Source organism: Anabrus simplex, chromosome X (assembly GCF_040414725.1).
Source record: "Anabrus simplex isolate iqAnaSimp1 chromosome X, ASM4041472v1, whole genome shotgun sequence".
NCBI lineage: Eukaryota > Metazoa > Arthropoda > Insecta > Orthoptera > Tettigoniidae > Anabrus > Anabrus simplex.
Genome location: NC_090279.1, coordinates 153988135 through 154007683, shown reverse-complemented (window position 1 = coordinate 154007683; position 19549 = coordinate 153988135). Strand labels below are relative to the sequence as shown.

The 19549-nt window shown below is 40.4% G+C and overlaps 1 protein-coding gene across 1 annotated transcript; it reads right to left on the bottom strand.

Moving 5' to 3' along the window:
• Positions 1–894: 894 nt before the first annotated feature.
• LOC137503179 (F-box/LRR-repeat protein fbxl-1-like) lies at positions 895–19213 on the bottom strand. The gene is made up of 2 exons (XM_068230670.1): positions 18992–19213; positions 895–4952 (listed from the first exon to the last, which is right to left on the bottom strand). Exon 2 carries the CDS (start codon positions 4927–4929, stop codon positions 3682–3684), a length of 1248 nt encoding a protein of 415 aa, XP_068086771.1. The 5' UTR covers positions 4930–4952; positions 18992–19213; the 3' UTR covers positions 895–3681.
• Between the last annotated feature and the right edge of the window lie 336 nt (positions 19214–19549).

Genomic DNA, 19549 nt, shown 5'->3' with positions numbered 1-19549 from the left:
AAAAAGGTAATAATTATAAACCTGAATATTGGCACCACTAGAAAAGTGTTCCAAATATCTAATATATCTTTCTCTTGCTCTGTATTTCTACCACTGGTAGTCTTTATCTTTAGTCAGGCATGAACTAAACAAGGGATTCTTGTCTTTTAATGGTCTGACGGGCCTCGCACAGGGACAGCAAGGGAGCTTGGGTTAACATAAACCGTGAGTAAAATATGAACCTTAGATATTGAAAATTTTCATTTTAACTGTAATGTACTGTTATTTAATGTTGTAGTGCAGAAGACTTTTTGCAGTAACTTAATAAAAGGAACCATACCTCAAGTTGCAAATGTTTAATTTTGTTAGTGTGCATAACCTGTATTGAGGGGCTTTTTAAAGACTGTCCAGTGTCCTGCTGGTGCTGTTATAGAGAAAGTGGCTGTGTGGTTTGGATTATGTAGCTGTCAGTTTGTATTCAGGACATAACAGGTTTGAATCTCACTGTCGGCAGTCCTGAAGATGGTTTTCTCTGGTTTCCCATTTTCACATTAGGCAAATGCTGGGGTTGTACCTTAATTAAGGCCATGGCTACTTCCTTCCAACTCGTAGCCCTTTCCAAACCCATTGTTGCCATAAGACCTATCTATGTTAGTGCAATGTAAAGCCAATTGTAAAACAAGCTGTGGTAAAACTACACTTCTTCTTTTTCATGTTATTCAACTTCATAATTTACACCCACAAAGAAAACTCACTTAGCAACAGGCTATTGGACAAAATACGGGTCACTATCAAAAGGAAGTTGTTATGGCATTGTTGTCGTTGATTCATTGACATTTGAATTATGATTTTTCACTGTTACTGTAGTGCTGCGAAATTGAATCGTTGTTCTTCTTTGATGAATGATATTGGGAAAGGGTTGTCTTACATGCGATCTTTAATTTTTTAAATTTCATTGTCTTGAAAAGCTAGGGGAAGTCCCCAATATACGACGGGGGTCTAAAACGTGAGTAAATACAGTAGTATTGATATATCAATCTTATCTGAATCAGTGGAGCATTCAGCAGAGGTGTAATAATAATAATAATAATAATAATAATAATAATAATAGTCCGACTCGTTGGCTGAATGGTCAGCGTACTGGCCTTCGGTTCAGAGGGTCCCGGGTTCGATTCCCGGCTGGGTCGGGGATTTTAACCTTCATTGGTAAATTCCAATGGCCCGGGGGCTGGGTGTTTGTGCTATCCCCAACATCCCTGCAACTCACACACCACACACAACACTATCCTCCACCACAATAACACGCAGTTTCCTACACATGGCAGATGCCGCCCACCCTCATCGGAGGGTCTGCCTTACAAGGGCTGCACTCGGCTAGAAATAGCCACACGAAATTATAATTATTATAATAATAATAATAATAATCGTATGGCCTCAGCTACCATATCCAGACATTAAAGTTGACCATCTGGCTGTCTTTTCATCAATTTCGACATTCCATTTTACTCTGGGCCTACTACATGGCAGAGCAAACCGAATCTTTCTTGGCCCACTATGGCTGAGTTTTAATTAATTTTGTTGGATAAACCAAATGCGTCCCCACAGTTCTTTTACATGCCGACATTGTTACGACATGGAGCGTTGGACCTCTGCCGGGTTTGGACCTGTTATCGCGGGATCCAGAGGCCGATACTCTACCACTGATACATAGACGGAAACAGATTAGGAAGGAAGCAGGATGTCATAACTAAGTAGCAATGAAGAGATAGTCGAGGATAGCATGGCGTGGAGAACTGCAATTGCTTAACGTTCACAGTATCTCCTCAGAAGGCTGGCAATAACGTACATGAGTGTTAACCTAAGTCGTAGCGAGATATGAGTGACGAATTTGTTGAGCATGAATAGCTGGCCTGGTTTATACTTCAAGAGAATGATGGTGAATCTGGAGGGCGTGCCATTTTACCTCTCGACTTTTTTAAGGTGTACCATTATATAGGTGATGTCTCTCCAAAAAAAAGTCGCATGGTATAACTCCACGGGAAAGGCCCTGAGTTGCAGCACATTTTTGGAAAGATCCTTAGATTTTACCTTCAAGCATGCCCCAGAGAAAAAGGTGGTATAAGTTCCAGCAATGGAGTGGCCACATTCGGACTTTAGTAACATTCAAGAAATACCTTTTAAGGAAACAAGTCAAGTTCAGAATGAATAATTCACAGCACCGATTGGTGTAATAATCCCAGCTCAGCACTGGCTCTTCTTGCTGAATTATTTGTACTTCCAATCTAAACCCTTCATACACATTTGCTAGAGTATGAAGGGTAACATCACATGACCACTAGTCCTCCAACACGGACTCATAACATTCAAATTAGCACGACAATATGGATATTGCCCTTGGACAGCCGTGTACTACAGAGATCACAAAAACATCTCTGGATCATGGTGACTCTCTTTGTTTTGCAAACAGTACCCCAGCCTTGACCTTCTTCACATTAGTCAATCTTCCTTTGTCCACTGTTATCATGAACTAATGCATATCACATATAGCACAACCTGGTGTCATTTTCAGGACTGAAGATTTTCCATGCACAATTTGAAAGCTGAATACAGCCTTAAGAACTACATTAAATGGGGTGACATTTCATGTGCCACTCAGTACATTAACCCTTTCACTCCAGTCGCGTACCTAGTGGACTGATGTAGCAGTCGTGCTGGAGGTGTGCCTCAGAGCTGGTCGACTGTTTTCCGTTTCTTACGATAGACTGCTGGGGAAATTTGGCATTGGAGGTCATTCGTGGCTGACTTGGGAGTCTATAGTTATGGCTATGATCACCAGATGACAGGAGTAACCAGTTCGAAGACGAAAGCAATGTGTCCGTTATGCTACTCACTTCGCGCCTCCCTTGTGTTGATGTGCTTCTCGATTTAGATTTCAATCACTTTTAAATTGTGAAAGGCCTGATGACGGAGGAAACATATAATGCGGAGGAAGCTCCTGCAATCATATTTGGTAGTAACGTTGAAGAAGAAGATGATGATAGTGATTTTTCATCTGATTCTGGTGACGGAACAACTTCAATCACACCTTTTACTTCACGCACGTTTTCTACTTCAGTCACCGTTTCCTTGTCTGAAAGGTCGGCCTACTTCAGCGATTCGACTGAAGATGAATATAGTGAGGATGAAGACCAGATGTCTGAACCACTGCTTAGAAAACTAAATTGGAAAAAGAAGAACTTGAAACTGAAGAAACGTAATTTCAATGCAGTTAATTCCGGACTGAAAAGTTTAGTGGACAATGCTAGCATGTTAAGTTTCTTTCAGCTGTTTTTTAACAATACCATAATTCTTCTGTGTGAGGAGACTAATAGATGCTTTTCTCAGAAGGTGGCTGCAGGTGGAGTTCCGCATTAAAAATAAAATACATTTAACCTCTTCCTGTTCTCTCCTCGCGTCGCGAACCATGTACGGACGAGACAGCGGAGCGAGACAAGTATCCCGCACAGTAGGCTCGGTGAGCCACTCGCTGCTTGCGTCCAGAGGGTTACACCACCGTACTCACTACGCCGGAGTGAAAGGGTTAATTGGAAGAGGGAGATGTATCAGAGAAGTGCATAAAAAATTTAAAAGATCTTGAGAGAGCCACATTGTTCAAGAGAGAATATAAGGACGAAATTCATTATGAATATAGAATTTCAATGACTAGAGAACTACTGACATCCCGAAAGTCTCAGACTTGTCCGTCAACAAACGTACCACCATCCCCTGCTTTTTAAAATATTCCAACACTGTACTTGTACATTTATAAAACATAAACTGCAGGCTTCGGTTCTTCACGTGACCGACACTAAGATCGACTACATCATTACTGTTCTTTAGATCAAATTTCAAAACCCTTAAGTTAGTGAAACCACAAATTACCGTAAAACATTGAACAGTCAGTTTTTTACACTCGTAGAAATCCAGATACGTCAACCCTGAGACTTTTCCAAGGTTTTTTATACCCTCATTAGTAATGTAAGGATTATTACATATGGTGAGTGAAGTCAGTTTCTTGAAACACTCGAGACTTCCCAGGCTACGATCTTGTAGTAGAGTGGAACACCCGTGAACAGTGAGCTTTCGAAGTAGTGGACAGTTGCGCGCAGTGACACTGAAGAAGTCATTAGGAAAGATTGGACATACGTACAATTGTAGTTCAACAAGATTAGGGGAAAACATAAAATCTCTCATATAGTTACGGATAGCTATTAATGACGAAATGTGGAGTGTCAAGGATGTTACGCTTTTTAAGTTTGGCAGCTTCTCCAATGGCAGGTTCACGGTCAGATTGTCACACAAGTTGTGGAGGCACAGTGTCTTTATCTTCTTACATGCTGCCACATAAGGTAGGATGCAGTGGCCATCAGAGGAAGAACAGCGAAAACTCAACGTGTGCAGCTGGTGTTGCATTTTCCCTAAGAAAGCAACTAGTTCATTTTTTGTGAAATATAAGTCTGAAAACTCCAAATGTTCCAGTGTGGGGAACTGGTTGCTCAAATATTCCAGAGCACTATTCTTCAATTCGGTTCCTGTAAAAATCAAAACTTTGAGGTTCACTAATGCTGTGGAAATCTTACATTTATTTAAATTGCAAAATGCATCCCATGGTACGCAGAGCCTTTCAAGTTTTGGGCAACACTCTATGAGAACATCGACAATGTCACTTCGGATGTAATGTTTGGAAAAATCTACGGCTTTTAGTTGAGGAGAGAGTCTTAAAATGTCTATGATCTCCTTATTGGTGACTGTACGAAGAGGTCTATACACAAAGTGTTTCCACAAACATGTGTCTCTGGAAACGTCTCGCCACCAGCTGCAAACATACGGTATCGACATTGCAACATCTTCCAACGAGCAGTAGGAGAATATTTCCAGCAGAACCTCTGCTGGCAACATGTTGGCAATCATCTTGATGGAAAATTCAGTGACAGCTGAAACGAGAAAGGAGATAATCTGATTTTTGTCTTGGAATATCTTAAGTTCTCCAAATGAACTGGTCAGTGGAGAAAGGAACAAACCAGTGTCAAATTATGTTGTATATAGACAGATAGGAAAAACAAGAAAAGGAACACATAATAGGACAAACATAAAGGCAGGTCATTGTAAGAAGAGGGAACAACAGAAACAGAAGACAAGAACAAGCCTGAAAACACAAAGGATGACTACTATCTTCATACACTGCTGTCTCTCTTTATCAATCTCAACTTCTTCTACATCCATGGTACAGTAATAGAAGAAGTTGCTAATTCCACTGTGAATTGATTCATACAGCACACGATACTAACCACGTAATTCTTTAGCAATGTTGATGAGTTGTGGCAATAAACGCAATCAACTATTTAAGCCCTCATAAAACATTTCAATAAAACCAGAGGAAGTATTCTGTTTAAATGTATACGAAGTATATATAAGACAGGCAAGAAACTAAAGGTCATTTTAAATTTTACAATTTTTCAGTTTTCCATTTCTGATTGAAATTTAATTTCAATTATAGTATTATCTTGACATTTTATGTATCACCCAGTAGAGTAATTGGAAGAGGGAGATTCAGCAGATCAGAGAATTGCATAAAATAAAAATTAAAATAATTTTTTTTTGAAAGAGCCACATAGTTATACAGAGAATATGAGAGTGAAATTCATTGTGAATATAGAAGATCAATGACTAGAGAACTACTGACATCCCAAAAGTCTCAGACTTGGCTGCCAACAAACGTACTACACTGCCCTGCTTTTTAAAATATTCCAACACTGTACTGTTCCTTAGATCAAATTTCAAAACTCTTAAGTTAATGAAACCACAAATACTGTAAAATCAAAATAATCAATTACAGTATTATCTTGATTTGATTCTAATCAGAATAGTCCCTTGCCTTACATTTTGTTTCAACTGTATTAGTTTTATGAGGTGCATTCAAGTTATAAAACCTCCGATGGAAAAAGACCGAGAGGTCCTGTACTAATGGTTTGGAAAATCACATATCGGTAGGACAATAGGAAGGAGGAGGTTGCACTAGTTTGGTGGTCATGTCATCAGGGCAGATGGATCCCTTCCATATTGAGTACTTCACTCTCACTGAGATGGGAAACGACCAAAAGGTTGCCAAACGATGCAGTGAAAGATTGCAAGAGACAGCCACAGAAGTATATGCGAGAGACGGACAGTGATGGGTCAACATCTGTACAAGATATCTCTCTGTAGCTGTGACTTTATTTCCTCCTGAGTGATTTGACGATATTTTTGGAACATTCTATATGTATGTTTTTTCTTTTTCTTTTACTGTGGGTCTTAATGCCCTGTAACAAGCAATAAATTATGATCATTTATTTAGTGTAAGACTTTTAGTGCTGAAAGTGTCTGACTGAGGACATGTTCGCCTTGCCTAGTCCAGCTCTTTCTACAAAGGGAGTTCAGTATATAATGCAGCACATTTTTTTTTCTTTCTAAAAGCAGGTTGGTTTTATTGAGCGATTCAAATATACCATGTTATTCCCCAACCCTTTTGCTACAATACCCTATTTTTCCACATAATCTCAATTCAATGTTACGGCCTTATGCCACCGTAATGTGAGGGTCTGTATGCAGGCATGGTACCACTCGACTGGTCGATGTTGGAGCCAACGTCGTGCCACATTGATAACGTTCCCATCATCCATGTAGTGCTTCCCGTGGAGTGCATTCTTTATTGGGCCAAACAGATGGAAATCAGAAGGTGCAAGGTCTGGGCTGTATGGTGGATGAGGTAGAACAGTCCACTGAAGTTTTGTGAGCTCCTGTTAGGTGTGCCAACTTGTGTGAGGTCTTGCGTTGTCATGGAGAAGGAGAAGTTTGTTTGCATTTTTGTTGCTATGAACATGCTGAAGTCTTATCTTTAATTTCCTTAGAGTATCACAATAAACTTCAGAGTTGATCGTTTCACCACGAGCTTTGAATACTCCAACTGGTGGGTAAGTGTGTCAGCACTATCAACAGGGACATCAAGTTCAGCAGCAGCAGCAGTGAGGTGTTTGACTGTGATCCGTCGATCATCTCAAATAAGGGTGTCCGCACATTCCAACTTTGCAGGCGTCACAGCTGTGAGCAGCCGGCCAGCAGGCATGCGGGAGATCGGGCAGGTTTGCTCGACCTTGTAGTGATGATGAAACATGCCTCGCTCAATGGTTCACCGTGCTTTTGTCCTCTGCCAGGTCTCCATAGACATTCTACAAGCGCCTATGAATATCTGTGATGGCTGGTTTTCCACCAAAAGTAACTCAATAACTGCTGTCTAGTATGCACCTCCATTACAGATGCTATTTTGAAGGCTAGTTATGGTGCTGGAACCTATCGGAAATTAATGAAACTCTACGAGACAAAGCGGGAATATTCGAAGATGTCCCAAACAAAATTCCAATTTTTTAAAACCAAAATTGGCCAGGAAATAAAATGTGCTGCATTATATATATTTAACACCCCTGGTAGTTGACACTCGTAGGTGACCTGTGCATCTAAGTGATGATAATGTCCAAGTATCCTCAAATGATGAAACCACTCCATTATGAAGCAGCCACAATATGTTTATAACTGACTGTAATGAAGTTTTCAGGTTAGCTTCCTACAGGGCAGCTCGGACATGTAGATGCTCAAGATCTTGAACTGCACCACAGTCGTAGCCGGCATTCTGTGTATAACCCATTTTTTCAAGTGTAACCTTGGTTCTAGTCAGAGTTCTTATCCTATTAAGGATCTTCCAAACAGGCCAAGATTGTGAAGTAAGTGCTGGAGTTCCTTCTGTTGGCCAATTGCAGTTGGATAGTGTAGACTGTTGCTGCCAGTATTGATTCCTAACAGTGGCGGTTCATGCATGAAGGGCTTTTGGGCGCCACCTGACCGCCTTTTCAGGAACATTTAACATAATTTCACTCTGTAACTGATTGCATAAAAAGATGGACAAATGTAGCAAAGTCAAACTTATGGTGGTGTGCTATTTAGTTATACAATTTTCTCTTTATTATTTTGGCTGTAAACATTTAGCCTTATTATTTTCAAAGATATGGCAAAGGCTGTCAGACCGTGGCAGTCGTTCAGCAAGCACAATGTTTTCTCTTCAGTCATGAGGTGGTCGGGCTCTGGCAAGAGAGTCCTCAGTAGGTTCCTAGAGTTTAGCAAGTGTGTGGGGTGCAGTAGAAGCTGGAAAGATGTATGGGCTTGTCAGGGGATGGAAGAGTGCACGTGGGTGTATGATCTGTCCGGCAGAGCCTGCAGCAACATCGCCAACCACTTTACAATGTACCTAAGCTTTTTTCCTTCCTGTGTTACATTAGCTGTTGATACAGATTCATTCCAAAGCATTAAAAAAAAAAAAAAAATTCCATTATACTGACTATTTAAACCATACGCTAACCATTTAGCCATGGAGCCGGACATTGCATTAGCTGTTAGCCTGTTAATGTGTGTGCATAAATGCCATTGTAGTGTAGTTAATTAATTATTTAGTGTTGTAGTGCAACAAGTACGAAGTGTGTAAAAAAAAAGACTGAACTTTGTAAATTGCACGCAAACCGCAACATTGAGCGAGTTGTGCCTGTGGTGGTGCCTAGTGGCAACTTCTGACAACAGACCGCTGCTTTCCGCATTCCATTGCCTGCATTATCAGTTGAGTTAGAGCCTCTGAGGTGATTGCGTGTGTCACATGTTCGTCGAATTCTATAATGAAACAGCTTGAGGAACAACGCGTGTGCGTGAAGTTCTGCTTCAAAGTTGGGAAAACGTTTGTGGAAACATTTGAAATGTTGAAGCTAGCATACGGGGAGGAATGCATGAGTCGTACACAATGCTATGAGTGGTTTAAACGTTTCAAAGACGGTAGAACGTCTGTCACTGAAGACCCTAGGCCTGGGCAACCTTCCACATCAACAGACGACCGCCATGTCGAGAGAGTTCGTGAAGTGATTCGTGGAAATCGTCGTTTGACAGTCCGAGAGGTTGCTGATCAGGTGTGCATCAGCGTAGGATCATGTCATGCAATTTTAACCGAAAAACTTCAGATGCTAAATTTGTCCCTCGTTTGTTGACTGACGATCAAAAAGAGAACCGAGTCGGCATCAGTCAGGAAATGCTTGCTAACGCAGATGCTGATGACAACTTCCTGAAGAACATCATCACTGGAGATGAGACGTGGGTGTACGGTTACGATGTTGAAACCAAAAGACAATCATCACAGTGGGTGGGGAAAGGTTCTCCTCGACCGAAAAAAGCACGAATGAGTCGTTCAAACATCAAGGTGATGCTGATTGTGTTTTTTGATTGGAAAGGCATTGTCCATCACGAGTTTGTACCCCGAGGCCAGACAGTGAACAAAGAACTGTACCAGAATGTTTTAACGCATTTGAGAGATGCTGTGCGCAGGAAGAGGCCTGAACTGTGGGAAAACAAATCCTGGATGTTGCACCATGACAATGCGCCAGCACATGCCTCTCTCTCAGTCCGCAGTTATCTGGCAAAACACCAAATTCCTGTTGTGCCCCATCCGCCCTATTCTCCCGACTTGGCTCCAGCAGACTTTTTCTTATTCCCCAAATTGAAAACCACCTTGAAAGGACATCGTTTCCAAGACATTGAAGAGATCAAGGAGAATGCGACGAGGCAACTTCGCGCCATCAAAGAAAGTGCATTCCAGGAAGCATTCCAAAAGTGGAAGAAACATTGGCAACACGCTGTTGATAGTGCAGGGGACTATTTTGAAGGGGACAGTCTGTGAAATGATGTAAGCTACATAATAAAGTTTTTCTAGCCACAGTTCGATCTTTTTTTGAACACACCTCGTAGATTCGTATTCAGCCTGTGTCATCGGATTATTATTATTATTATTATTATTATTATTATTATTATTATTATTATTATTATTATTAGTAGTAGTAGTATTAATATTACTGATCTAAAAATATCGTGGTGCTGGTCAGTGAAAACTCGACCGATTGGGGAGGGGAAAGAGATGGCGGCACAGCCCTGCCAGAGTAAAATGTCACGAACTGCCACTGATTCCTAAGAACGCTTGATGTGTGAGATTCTCAATCAAAACTCCACCTTTACAATACTGATATTTTGTTTTTATTCTTCAAGTCAACATTAACTCTTCGTGGGCGGAAACATACATAATATATCATGTTCCGTTCGAATTTCGCGGCTTTACTAGCCGAGGAGGTACACAAATATGTTCAAAGACGGCAGACGTTGTTCCTTCAACTCCACTGATGAGGGAAATATCCTCAGTATCTCGCAGTACTTTTTCTCCTGCTAGTAAGAGTTGCAAAATACCATAATACACACGTTCCGTGACGCAGTTTTTCGCTCGCGGACTTATTACGTATTTTCGCAGTTTCCCGGTGAAATGGCGTCACAAAAACAGATTAGCGATACCGATATAGTATCAATATTGGATGATACAGGCAAAGAAGTGTCGGATTTTACTGAATTTGACTCTGAAGTCGAAAATTCTTTTTTCAGCTCTTCTGAGACCAACGACCACAAGTGACACTGGCAGCGACGGAATTGATCTGACGTAAGACGTAACAGTCCCGGAACTACGACTATTATTCCCGCTATCCATTTAAAACAGGCTTCCTTCAAACAAATACAGTAGAGACAATACCCAACACTTCCGGATTTAACCTTGTTAGAATGGGAGACAATTCGCAAGTGGCGCTCCTACTGGCGTGACCTAGAAATTCGCGCTAAATTCAAATATCAATGGAATGGGAAATGTATATACGGAAATGGATAAATAAATTACGTCTAGAAAGAGAGTATTGCTAAAATATTAACTTCAAAGTTGCTAAAGCAATTCTGGATACATGAATCAAGGAATTATTTTATAGGTTATTATTTAAAGACTGAAATTAGACATATAATCAAGATGTGAAATGGACTGATGTGAAAGAGCTGATCTTTCATTTATGCATTACTTTTTTAGTTTTAGCATACCTGCCTGAACTTTCACAGCTAGATTTGTCTTTTTTCTCATTTAAAAGCATTGCACATCACATTAGGACACTTGTCAATAAAAATATCGGCACATTCCTTACACACATGATTCAATTAATTTACATTTAAAAGCTGGACAGTTTTCCTTTTAACTTTAAAGCCGGCTTTACATTTACGAGTAACTCGTATACGAGCGCTCGTATACGAGTAGGAAACGCGTTTACATTTATGGTGCTTACTCGTATAAGAGTACAGTTTCCAATATGGCTCCAAGCAGACGAAAACGTCTTGCTATGGCTGGTATCTTGCTGTTGTGTTTTAAAACAAGACAACAGAATGGAGCGAAAAATGTCAGGAGCTTTTGGGTTAAAGAATCCTTGAAGAAAAGACCCGTTTTTGGAATACAGGAACATTTACTAGTTGATTTATTAAACGAGGGAGATGGTTATAGAGACTTCTTAAGGATGGATTTTAGTATATTTGAAATGTTGTACCTTTTGGTAAGTGGACGAAATGCTAAATACTGGCATATTATTAGTAATTAACTTTTTCTAGGTTGCCCCTCATATCCCCAAAGAAAACACTCAGATGAGAAGTTGTGTCAATTCTCAGCTGCAACTGGCAGTGACTCAGATTTTTAGCTACTGGAGATAGCTTCAAATCATTAGAATTCTTGACGCGTATATCAGTCTCAACTATTTCCTTGTTCATTCCAAAAGTTGTTGATTTTCTTTTTAACTAGATCCGTAGTTATGTTTAACTTCATAGGTCTTATTTCTCGCATTGATGTCCCGATATTGAGAACATTTAACATTCCACAGGCACTCCGCTCTGTAGTATACATTAATGAACTCCTCCAGATTTTCACGAGACATCCTGCAGTATTTAGTCTCCGCCATTTTTAAAACAGTTTAACTCGGATGCAAGTCGGAAGCCTCTCTACTTTGATTGCTATTCGTATACGAGCTACGAGTACGTACGAGTCATCGTTTACATTTACGATTTCTTATCCGAGTCAGTCCGAATAGCCTACTCGTATAAGAGTTACTCGTAAATGTAAAGCCGGCTTAAGACTACTAACAGAAAGAAAATATATAAAGTTAGCCGCAAAAATGTTCAAAATTTCCCTATAAACAATACTTGCCATTACATTAGGGTAAAGCAAATTTGCATCATCATCACATTTTTTAAATCACCCATATTTTCTTCAGTGCTTGACAACGCATTACGGCATTCCAAATGTGGTAACTTGGAACACAACCAGCCACACTCATATGCATATGCATTTTCGTGAATTAAATCAAAACCCACAGATCACACCTACAACAACACATCGGTATTGAAGGTTATCTGCCGCACTCATACAATAAAATAAGATTATATTTTAAACCAGTTAAAATATGGGTCGCGCAGGTCAAGAGTTTAGGAAGTAGGCCTTCTATAAAAATATCTTTGTAACTGGAAGAATATATATGCAAACGCAGTATTTACTTACATTTTCTTGTCACGAGGGAAACCGAAGAAAGACCGCGAATCCTTCTGCACTTCATAGTTATTGCGGCCAAACGCAGCATATATCTTTCCACTAAAATTGACAGGAGATATAAAGGAATGACACACGCTACTATTTACTTATGTCAAATTAATGCAAACGCATAAATAACCCCAAAAACTTCACAAACAAATGTACGTGCTCTTATGACAGAATCAGTAACTCTCAGGTCACTCCGCTAGACAGAGCTCTAATCGCTGTCCCTCGATATCTCGCAGAGTGTCGCGTATTGTCTCTACTGTATTTGCTTCAAATCAAGATGATCTATCGCTTGTCACGTTGTCAGCTGTATAGCGTATATTATCACAAGACAAGGCATGCATAGAATAATCGTATACCCTGTATATCAAATACTGTATTTGTGTATATCTGGTATAACCATAATCATATTTCTGTATATCGATACGATATCGATGATGCCGTTCCGCAGTGAAGAGTACTTGTAAAAACGTAGTGCTAAAGCAGATTACCCCCCCCCCCAAAAGATTCACAAAAATGGAGGACATTTCTTTTTTTAAATAATCCACCCGGACCCCGGACAGTGGTCTAAAATGTAGGACATGTCCGGATAAAAGAGGACGTCTAGTCTACAAGGGGGCCCATGCCCGGGGGCAGTGGGTGGGAGCGGTTCCCCCCTCTAACTCTCAGGGAAAGGCAAACAAATGTAGTCAGGTGTTTTTCTTTCAAGAAAATGATTTAAAAGTCGGTATTACGTAGAAGTTGTAGTACCCCTCCCCCCCGCACCAACAGGCAGGGGATACCGTGGGTGTTATTCTACTGCGGAATATAAGTCGGCATTCATCTTCCAAAATATTATAAACTGGCAGAATTACCCATTCTTCGTACGGGTTATCAGAAACTGGCTTTAGTTACTCATACTATCGGTGTGACTGACTTCATTAGATATTTATATCACTGGTGTATTTACGTAAGTACGTAGAAATTGTCATGTTTGGAATTATAGTGTATCTTCTTCTTTACTTCATCTTCTTCTTCTTCTTCATGTGCCATGTCCTCGCAGAACGTTGGCGATCAGTAGCATGATCTGTTGTTTGTTCATAGCTGTTCTGAACAGAGTAAGCTTTGTCACCCCAAACCACTGGCTCAAGTTGCCGAGCCATGATGTCCTTCTTCTCCCCGGACCACGTTTTCCATTAATTTTCCCTTGGAGTATTACTTGCAGAAGGTGGTATTTAGAGTTCCGCATCATATGACCAAAGTATTCTAGTTTCCTTCTCTTGATGGTAGTGAGAATTTCTGGTTCTTTGTTCATATGGTGCAAAACGTCTATATTGGTCATTTTAGCTGTCCAAGGTATCTTCAGCATCCTTCGGTACGTCCACATTTCAAATGCTTGCAATCTCTTGCACATGGTTTCAGTTAGTGTCCATGCCTCAACGCCGTATAACAGAATGCTGAAAACGTAGCACCGGAGTAGTCGTGTCCGTAGTGAAATGGAAAGGTCACGGCTTGTCAAAAGTTTCCTAAGTCTCTTTTGCTACCATGTTTTTCCTTCTTTTCCACCTAGATATAAATGCTCCCTTCACAAAGCTGCAGGATTAGTGTAAGTATACTTCCGCTAGATAGTACCAAAAATATAAATATTATTGAATGTATTTGTTTGATCCGACATTTCCTAACTATTACAAATGATCAAGGAAATAGCGATGCATAAAAGAAACTACTAAAATTATCGAGAATTATCATTCTTAGGGCTGTCACTCATGTCGCACATCATATAATGAATCTGTGTATAAATGTTGAGAATTTTTTTCAAGTCATCTTGACAATTGGGTACAGTATATAGGTTGTTTTCATGGTTACAATGATCGTAAAAGTGGACCAAAATATCGGCACTAATAACATCAGTGATCCTACTATGCCATGATTTGATAGAAAATAGTTTAAACTATAGGTAACAGACTCCGCAAAATTGAAAACCTAAGCTAGTACGTAAAAACGGAGGCCCGTCGGCAACCGCTGGTCGTTGTACTACGGAGATCTCCGGGGCTATTATTTTTATATTTCACTCCCTTTCCATTCCCCGCCCAAAGGAGTGCTATGAGCGTCTTACATAATAGTTTATTTTTTCCAGATAGTAAGTCATATGTGTATCAATTTTGGTTGGCAGCTATGCCAAACGTACATGCATAATCTAGCTGCTGTAGAATGCTAGAGCTGACGTTGCCATGGTTACGGCCGTTCGTTTCTTCATCCGATTCCTAGAGCAGTGGTAGTGTGGTTCCAATATCTCCATAACGGTTGGTTTTAGGGCCTTGAAAACATGGTTTTCAGGCCCGAAGGGTTTACCGAGTTTTGTTCTTTGCGTCAAGAGGATTAAATTGAGCTTTGTCTCCTCCTTATACGACAAATTCGATATTTTGCCTATATTAGCCTATTATTTTTATATCTTCCCCCGTGCCCCCTCCCACCGTGAATTGTTTTGAAAATAAAATACAGCCCATGTTACTCATTCGCAATGTAGCTTTCTATAGGTGAAGTAATTTTTAAAATCGGTTCAGTAGTTTTTGAGTCTATTCGTTACAAACAAACAATTTTTTCCTCTTTATAATATTAGTATAGAAGTATAGATACTACATACCCCCCACCCTCCTACAAACTGTCATATGGGGGCATGGTCGCCCTACATCTCTTATTAATATCTGTTGGCACAAGACCTTAGTTGCGCAGATGTGTAATTGTTCTTTTGGTGAAAGTTTTATTGTACAGTATTGAATCAAAATCTCAAAAAGCTAGTATTATCGCAGTTAAGGTGGTAAACTGTCATCCTTTACTTCCCTGTCGAAAATCGTTTTGTAACTTTTTTTTCTTTCCAGTTTTGTTGTCTACACTGCCTCCCCCTCCCGCACTCACATCTAATTCCCAATCACCCCTACTGACAAAAAAGATGACAGATTGACAGCGAGAGGATGAGGGAATTTTGAGAAGATAAGGAAAACAAGAACTAATGGTTTTACTTGCTCTTTACGGGCCAAAACGACCAACAACAGCAATATTGTAATAATAATAATTAAAATAACCGAGCTCGATAGCTGCAGTCGCTTAAGTGCGGCCAGTATCCAGGGCTGTACCTTAATTAAGGACACGGCAACTTCCTTCCCAGTCCTAGCCCTTTCCTGTTCCATCGTCACCATAAGACCTATCTGTGTCGGTGCGACGTAAAGCCAACAGCAAAATAATAATAATAATAATAATAATAATAATAATAATAATAATAATAATAATAATAATAATAATATACGTGAACTCGGCATGTTCTTGTTAAGAAGAAGAAGAGATCTGCTATCAGGATAGAATTTTCACTTCAGGAATGACGGGAGCACTAGGATAAAGTACCCACCAGCTGTATGTTCCACTTCATCAGCTAAACCTCAACAAGAACATCTATATTGAGCTGCAGAAGATAGTGGTGTTAGAAACTTGCAACACTACGATATGAGGAAAATGCTATCTAGGGATTTTAAGGATCTATAACTGAAGAAAATTAAAAGATCAGTACTTATTCGTCTACTAATGTCATTCCACGCCAACCCTCCACTGACAGCTCGGAACATACCACTTAAACGAGCAGCTCGTCTCTCCTTTCTCCCAACTCTTCCCAGTCCAAACTTTGTAACGTTTTCGTATCGCTATTCTTTTGTCGGAAACCACCTTAAACAAACAGAGCTACTTTTTCTTATTTTTATTTTTTCTAGTTCTCGAATCAAGTAATCCTGGTGAGAGTCCCATACACTGGAACCATACTCTAATTGGAATCTTGCCAGGCTGAGTGTTTCAGACGGTTGAGGCGCTGGCCTTCTGAACCCAGCTTGGCAGATTCGATCCTGACTCAGTCTGGTGGTATTTGAAGGTGCTCAAATACATCAGCCTCATGTCGGTAGATTTACTGGCACGTAAAAGAACTCCTGCGGAACTAAATTTCGGCACTTCGGCGTCTCCGAAGACCGAAAAGAGTAGTTAGTAGGACGTAAAGCAAATAAGATTATTATTATTATTATTATTATTATTATTATTATTATTATTATTAGTAGTAGTAGTAGTAGTAGTAGTAGTAGTAGTAGTAGTAGTAGTAGTAGTAGTTGGGGTCTTACCAGCGACGTATATGCCCTCTCCTGTACATCATTACTACGACCCCTAAATACCCGCATAATCATATGAAGAGATCTGTACCCTTTATTTACAATCTCGTTTATGTGATTACCCCAATATTTCCTTATATTAACACCTAGGTACTTACAATGATCCCCATAAGGAACTTTCACCCCATCAACGCAGTAATTAAAACTGTCAGGACTTTCCCTATTAGTGAAACTCACAATCTGACTTTTAACCCCGTTTATCATCATACCATTGCCTACTTACTATCCATAATAGTAGCCTTATCTTGTCTGACGTAACTGAACAATGGGGAATTCAAAGAAAACCTGGATAATAATAATAATAATAATAATAATAATAATAATAATAATAATAATAATAATAATAATAATAATAATAATAATAATAATAATAATAATAATAATAATAATAATAATAATAATAGCTTTCTCCGTAGTATCTCCTAGTTCCTTCTGGCATCGCTGGACCCACCCAGCTTCATTTTAGTTTTAATATATTAATGATCATATTGGGATTACGTCCCAAAATCTATTCTTACGACTTTCGGAGAAGCCGAGGTGCCAGAAATTTGTCTTCAGGAGTTCTTTTACGTGCCGATAAATCTACGGACACGAGACTGACGTATTTGAGCACCTTGAAATACCACCGGACTGAGTCGGGATCGAACCCGTCAACCTGAGCTCAGACGGCCAACGCTCTATCATCTGAGCTACTTATCCTGACATTTTTGTTTTGTTTTGGATGGTGTTTCAAGGCTGAAATCCCTTCCTGACACCACGTAATATTTAAAAGAATATTTCAGCCGGGTATCGACCGGGATTCGAATCGAAGCCTTCCGGGTGGAAAGCCATTTGATAAGCCACTGAGGTAATCACGCCCCAACAATAACAATAATAATAAATGGCCAGCATACCCACCTTCGGTTTAGAGAGCCCTGGGTTCCATTTCCCGAGGGCCGTGATTTTCTTCTCTGGCTCGGGAACTGGGTGTTTGTGTTGGTCTTAATACACTTTTCTTCATCAACACACCACATCACTGCCCACCAGAGAAACACGTGATATTAAATACATCCCTCCATATCGAGTTGGCGTAAGGAAGGGTATTTGCCCGTAAAACTGGGCCAAATCCCCGTCACGTAAAATAATAATAATAATAATAATAATAATAATAATAATAATAATAATAATAATAATAATAATGCTATTTATAACTGCCCAAGATCTGAATAAATGACGAAGTGTCGACATTTGTCTTAAAATAAAGTATTTTTGTGTATCGATATACATGTCCACTGTCACGGCTCTCTTTCATTCGTGAACTCGTAAATATCAAACCAACTGCGTTATTTAGCCTCTGTCGTGTAGGTGTTAGTGTGATTAGCTCTCACCCTCGGAGGTCCGGGTTCGATTCCCGGCTCTGATACGAAATTTGAAAAGTGGTACGAGGGCTGGAGTGGGGTCCACTCAGCCTCGAGAGGTCAACTGAGTATAGGGGGGGGGGGGTTCGTTTCCCACCTCAGCTATCCTCGAAGTCGTTTTCTGTGGTTTCCCAGTTCTCCTCCAGGCAAATGCCGGGATGGTACCTAACTTAAGGCCACGACCGCTTCCTTGTCTATCCCTTCCAACCTCCCCCCCCCCCAACCCGCGCCCCTGGATACAAGGCCCCTTTTCAGCATAGCGGGTGAGGCCGCCTGGGCGAGGTACTGGTCCTCCTTCCCAGTTTTATCCCCTCGACCCGAAGTCTCACGCTCCAGGACACTGGCCTTGAGGCGGTAGAGGTGGGATCCCTCGCTGAGTCTGAGGTAAAAACCAACCCTGGAGTAAACAGATTAAGAAAGAAAGAAGGAAAGACAGAAAGAAAGAAAAAACGAATTGCATTATCAGTTTAGGTTGCAATGGCGCCCAGACCCTCCTTTGTGCCCCAGGGCTCGTAACTTGTGAGCGTGGGAAGGTGACCACGGGGCCCTTAGTTGAGTCCTGGCATTGCTTCCACTTACTTGCGCCAGGTTTCTCACTTTCTATCCGACCTCCCTTGGTCAACTCTTGTTCTTTTCCAACCCCGACGCTAATCGAGCATTCGAAAGCTAGGGAGTCTTTCATTTTCACGCCCTTCGTGGCCCTTGTCTTTCTTCGGACGACACCTCCATTTTTCGAAGTATTGCAGCTTTCATTTTTCCCACTGATTAGTGTTAATAGAATATATTTGCTTAGTTAAACTTCCCCTTAAAACAAGAATCACCACCACCACTCTCCCTTGTTCTGAAATAATTGTTCATTTATAGAGTACCGTACAAGCATAACAAAAATGATCACTCACGTGTTTCCACAGGCGATGAACGGACGTGCACGCAAACGCTACATGTTATATCACATTAACACGCATGCAGTACTTTTCATATTAAGAAACTCACTGCCGGTATTATTTTTTCAAGTTGCTTTTGTCTATGGAGGCTGTTCCGTTGAAAGGAATGAACGATTCACGACGTTCCTTCCCTTCTACACAAGTACGCTGGAGAAACAGTCGCCGAACGTCGTATCTCAAAACTATTCCACTGGAGCTCTGTTCCAGGAACACATTGATGAGCACGTGCACATCACTCGAAACAACAGTAAAATACATCATTATCGATAACAGATCGCAGTACGTATCGATAGTTCAAAAGATTGGTGCCGTATGTTACTGTCTTTCGTTATCATCCCAGTGGCATCTTGACCTGCTCCAATGTAATTTAGAGCATCTTCGTTCTTAGCTGTTATTTCTCAAAGTCTACTCGCCTGCTTATGTAATACTCCATTAATTAGAAATGCTGCTGTGTTGTTAATTTCTAGTAGGCTACTACAAGTCTACTCACCGAAACCAGAAGGAACAGAAACG